The sequence below is a fragment of the Eupeodes corollae genome, chromosome 1 (assembly GCF_945859685.1).
Source record: "Eupeodes corollae chromosome 1, idEupCoro1.1, whole genome shotgun sequence".
Lineage (NCBI taxonomy): Eukaryota > Metazoa > Arthropoda > Insecta > Diptera > Syrphidae > Eupeodes > Eupeodes corollae.
In genome coordinates, this window is record NC_079147.1 from 183,002,745 (window position 1) to 183,008,744 (window position 6,000).

The 6,000-nt window shown below is 31.6% G+C and overlaps 1 protein-coding gene across 1 annotated transcript in view; it reads left to right on the forward strand.

Annotated features, from left to right (window-relative positions):
• LOC129952761 (Krueppel homolog 1) overlaps positions 1-4,642 on the forward strand; it is a 30,391-nt gene extending 25,749 nt beyond the window's left edge. Inside the window, exons 2-4 of the mRNA XM_056065575.1 lie at positions 559-1,274; positions 1,338-2,512; positions 2,590-4,642. Coding sequence (XP_055921550.1) covers positions 570-1,274; positions 1,338-2,512; positions 2,590-2,860 — 2,151 coding nt within the window. The 5' untranslated portion in view covers positions 559-569 and the 3' untranslated portion in view covers positions 2,861-4,642. The remainder of the gene's footprint in view (positions 1-558; positions 1,275-1,337; positions 2,513-2,589) is intronic.
• Positions 4,643-6,000: the final 1,358 nt, after the last annotated feature.

The window sequence follows — 6,000 nt, forward strand, 5'->3', positions numbered from 1 at the left end:
AAATTGATTATATTGACTTCAAACTAATGTCATCATATACAAAATATTGTTTCCAACATTTATTAAATTTTGTTTAAAAATCCAACAGTCAATTTTTATATTAAAATAATATCTTCCAAAAATACTAAAAAAATTGGTCTTCAATTTACAATATCTCTTGAATTAAAGACTTGGAAAAAATCCAATCTGTAGTTTTTGATATAAAAAATAAAAACTTTAAAATAATGGTACAAATTTGTTTTCGACTAAAAAATCCCGAGAACCAAAACAGATGCTAAAACAAAGCAAGGTAAAGAAATAGTATTCAGAAAGATGTTTAAAAAAGAACTTAACGACAACTAAAACTGAATACAAGACATGCATATTCGCCTTGCAAAAAATATTATTTTTAATGTCAGAATTTTTGAATGAAGCTTTTTAATTTTCAATATAGTCTCATGCATAACCTTGCTCTTTTTATCAATAAATATTTGACAAATTTAAATCTTAGAAAAACTTTACAACTAATTTATAATTCATCAATAATTAAAATTATATATTTATTTATTTTAATTTTAGAAACACACACAATGGTTTACTATCCAGCTTTGCCGTTAGTTATGAAAACGGAACCAATGTCTCAATCAGAATTCTGTTTGCCATTAACAAGTTCGAGTGGTCTCAGTGACAGCCAAATGTACCAACAAACAAATATGATAGTTCAACAGCCAATAACAAGTATTAGAAATCGCATTGGAGGCGGTATAGGAGGCGTACCGCCGTCAGCATCATCATCATCATCACCGCCATCATCATCAGCGACGACTATAAGTGGTGAAACTCTGCTAATATCTCCACATGATGTTCAAACATTTCAAATAAGTAACGGACAAAATATAACCATTTACACAACGACGACGCAAACGCCGACAGAAAGTATTTCTCCAACACAATCAACATCATCAGCATCATCAGCAGCAACAACAACAGCAACAAATAACGGACGAAAGTCCTCACCTGCGTCTGTCAAATCAACAACATCACCAACAAAACCCCAGTTTAAGTGTGAACAATGTGGAATGACTTTTGGAAGTAAAAGTGCCCATACAAGTCACACTAAATCTCATGCGAAGATAGAAGGAGCGGGAGGAGTTGCAATGGTGTCGCAGCAGCATCAAATCAATGAGATTCCAGCGGGCATACCCAAAACCCCACAAATTAAGGCTAATGGAAGCGGTAGTGACCCCTACCAGTGTAATGTGTGTCAGAAGACTTTTGCTGTGCCTGCTAGACTGGTAAGTTTGACATTTGCCTAAAATACCATTCAATCCTAATTCATTATGTTTTCTTCCATAAAGATCCGCCATTATCGTACACACACGGGTGAGAGACCTTTCGAATGCGAGTTCTGTCACAAACTTTTCAGTGTTAAGGAAAACCTCCAGGTCCATCGGCGAATTCATACGAAAGAGCGACCCTATAAGTGCGACGTGTGTGGTAGAGCCTTCGAGCACAGCGGAAAACTGCATCGACACATGCGGATTCACACAGGTGAACGACCTCACAAGTGCTCAGTTTGCGGAAAAACCTTCATCCAATCTGGCCAATTGGTGATTCACATGCGAACGCATACGGGAGAAAAACCTTACAAATGTCCCGTTGAGGGTTGCGGCAAGGGTTTCACCTGCTCCAAACAACTGAAAGTTCATTCACGAACCCACACCGGAGAGAAACCCTACCATTGTGATATCTGCTTCCGGGATTTTGGCTACAATCATGTCCTTAAGCTGCATCGAGTGCAACACTATGGGTCCAAGTGCTACAAGTGCACAATTTGCGATGAGACTTTCAAGAGCAAAAAAGAAATGGAAGCCCACATAAAGGGTCATGCCAATGAAATACCCGACGATGAGGAGAATCCCAGCGGCAGCAGCAACAATCAACAGCAAGCTCCAAGTTCACCGATCTCAATGGTTGTGAAACAGGACCCATTGTCACCAAGTTCACCATCCTCATCATCGATAATTCTTGAGACTGATCAAAGCCGCGACAGCGGTGTTGCAATCTCTACCAGTGGCAGTTGTAATAACACTGGCAGCAGTAGCACCTCACTGGATGAGATGCCACCAGAGATTCAAGCTGAACTACAGCAACAAAATCATCACAAACGTCATCAAAAACAAAAGCAACAGCTGCAACAGTTGCTCGACGATCAGCAACCGCAAGCAAAAGAAATGATCTCCTTCAGCAATGTCTATCATAGGTATCAAGCACGTTCGGCATCGCCTTCAGACGAACACCAAGACCAGCATCATCAGTCATCACCGGATATGCTGATACCACAATATGTCGGAAGACCAACAATCAATCCGGCTCTATTAGAAGCTGCCTCCCTGGCAAGTCGAAGGGTTCTCGAGGAAGATACCTTAAAGAATGGCAGAAGAATAAACTCCAGAAATGAAACCGAAGATCTGCGAAGTAGTTCAGTTCCGAGGCAGAGTTATTACACCCCAGCGCCAGTTGGAGAATTCAGGTGAGTTCCATTGTCTAAACCCAAATTATTGACGTCAAAAATTTCATTCATTTCTGTTTTTTCTCTTCTCTTCAAAGATCCTCTCTCCCTGCTAATGACATTGTCCGTCAAGTAGAAGCAGCCATAGCTGGTGCTGGACTATCACCCCTACGATCAGCATCATCAGCATCACCCGAACGATCATCATCACCAGAAAGTGATTCAATGATGATGGCAGATCGTGATGTTATGACACTGCCATTACGCAAACGAAAACTCTACTTAAAGGATAACAATCAATCTTCGAAGACTGAAGTTCCAAAAGTTATGCGAATGAGTTCAGTAATTCAATTTGCAAAAGCATCGTAAGAGTATTTTCTTTCATTTTTCATTAAAACAAAAGATTTTGTATACATTTTATAAATAATATAAATAGAATATAAAATTAGAGTAATAAATGAATGTAGTCAAATAGAGAAGATGATTATGATTATGATGATGATCAAAAAGAGAAGTAGCTTAATAGAGATTCGCAATAAAATTCACTCATAACGTCATTCTACATTCAATTACAATAATATTCTAGAAAATAGTATATTTCTTATTTGATTGTCGCTATTTTGGTTACTTCATATATGTATGTACATAAACATTTTGTATCCAAAAAATTGCGTATTAAAGGATTCTATTGAATTGACTGTTGAAGATGAAATTTGTCTATCAAAAATTGATAGAGCTGTCAACAAGACTCTTGTCATTCTTGTCAAAAAACGTTAGTGTCATTTGAATTCAACTAAAATGACAAGAAATGAGAGAAAAAAAGATACACATTTCAAAAACACTTATGAAGGTATAAATCCTCGTAGTCATCTTTGATTGCCTACAAGTTGAAGCGAACAGCTGATTTATGAACAGCTGAGTGATTAAATGCGTGCTTAAAATTCATTAGTTAATTCTATGTGTGCGTGAAAACAAGTCAGAGACAACAATGTAAAGAAATGGGTTGGAGGGGATACGTACGAAGGTTTTATGTCTCCGTAGTGTTTTTGTTGACATTTCTACAAAGTCCTATTGAAAAATTCAAAATAGAAATAGATTTTCCAACTTAACTTACCCAAATATTTAAAATGTTGCTATGTTTTGGAGTCTTTGATGCGAATACAATCCACCAGATTATGATCCATGCCTTAGGTTTCCACTAGATTATAGAACAGTTCTGATTCTTAGACTTTTTCGCGACACTAAATAACTTAAGTTCTGATCTATTTTCCTTTTTTACAGTGGATAATGAGCTAGAAAAGGGAATAATTTCACCCGCGCATAGCAAACGATTGCAATTTATTACAAGAAACAAAAATTAGATGATATTTTCTGAAACAAAACGAGAACTTTAAATTTTAAGGCAACAGAACTAAAAATTCACAAATCACTTCACAGAAATTGTACTCTGTAGCTGAGCTACGAATCAGACTTGAGACTGCAGACTGCGAATGCGAAATGTTGATCTCAACTGAAACCATATGAATTTTATAAGTTTGAGCGAAAGTGGACGGAGAAACATCAATGGATAGTTGATCGGCGGCCATTGATGCAATTTTGACAATAATGAGTTGCGGGAGGATTCAAAAATGTTTTTTGACACACTTTGAGCATGAAATGTCAAAATTGACATTTGATTTATTCTGCTGCATACACTAAACAAATTATGTAGGTATTGATTGTGCAAATCTGTCAACTTGTTTATTTCTTTTTCTTCACTTTCATATGGTGAAAATAAAAACAACAAAACATTTATTTGGCAATTTATATTTTCTTTACATTTCATTTAGCCTCATCGATATATTTCAGACTAAAAGTTCCTATTCTCAAAAGAATATGTATTAATGAAATGACAATGTTTAAAAAAGGTGCAATCTCATATTTTGACAGCAATTTTCACTTTTATTTAGTGTGATAAATATAAAAAACTTATATTGTTGACGTGGGAGACTTCAAGGGTATGCTGCCAAAATCGATTTACAGTGAGTCAAATAAAATTTCATCAACTAGCAATTTTCATAAAATTCAACAATCTTTTCAATAAAATCATTTAAAAAAAACACCCTTCCACGTAACGTAAGACTTGAATAAAACAAACAAAAAATTAAAAAATTAACCACCATAAAGAACAAGTTTTAAAAAAAATCATAAAATCCTAAAAAATATGCAAACGTTTATAACAAAAATTAGAATTGAAAGAAAACAAATAAATGCCATAAATTATTTTATATATTTAGTCAATAAATGTTTATATATTCTATATACAATACATTTTTGATAAAAAGAAAATAAACTTTGAATAAAAATTAACAAAAGAAAATAGATTTTGGAAATTTTTTAAACTGAGAAAAAATAAAAATTAAAATAATGTTTTCATATATTTTGTAAAAAAAAGAAAAATATGAGAAGGTAATAAATAAAATAAAAGCTTCAACACAATTTTTTCTAATTTAAAAACAAAGCCTTGAAATAAATAAATAATCATATAATTAGAACAATGAACAATGAAAAGTAATAAAAGTAAAGTAATTAAACAAAACCTACAAAAATTGTTCGTGTATTCTTAGCAAAATTTTACCAAAATTATTATTATTACGATAAACTCTATATAAAAACAAATAATAATTGTAATAATGTTAAGATGAATAAAAGAAAGTTTTTTACGCTCGATTTACAATATTATTATATGAATATAATAAATTATTATAAATGTAACTAAAAAAAATAATTTAAAAAAAAATAAAAAACTACGATAAATTTAAAATTAACCAGTACTGATTTCATTTGAAAACAAAAATCTTCTTTGTTTGATTGCAAACACTACAATTAAAAAACAAGAAAACAGCAAAACTAAAAATATTTATCATTATCATTATTTTGTATTTTTATTATTTATATTCTATACAAACATTTAAAAAAAATTAATAAGAAGATCACGATATTTAAAGACTGTCACAGGAGTATGACCCGATGAAAACGGGATTTTCATTATATTCTTTTTCTATATTTTATATTTTAATTTTTGTATTCTTTATTCAAAGCTATTATTTTTGTATTCACATACGTTATTTTAATATTATTATTTTTTCGGATCGAAAACATATAATATTAAAAAAAAATTGTTTTAATTTATACACAAAAAGAAAAAAATTCAAACTTTTCCTTATTTAGGTTTTTCAAAAACAAAAAATGGTTATGCTAATAAATTACATGTTTAATGTTTAATTTTTGTTATTATTATTATTATTTTTTAAAAGGAGTGTAATTTTATTTTAAGCTTGAGTTTTCTTGTCATACTTAAAAAAGAACAAAAACAAAAATAAAATTTAAAAAAACCTATACATTTAAAAGAAATAAAATAAATTAATTGTTTTAGTTTGTAAGTTTTTATATTGTAAAATTCATTTTATGTTTACGAATATTATTTTATACATTATACCTATATCACAAAAATATCCATATTATAGAAA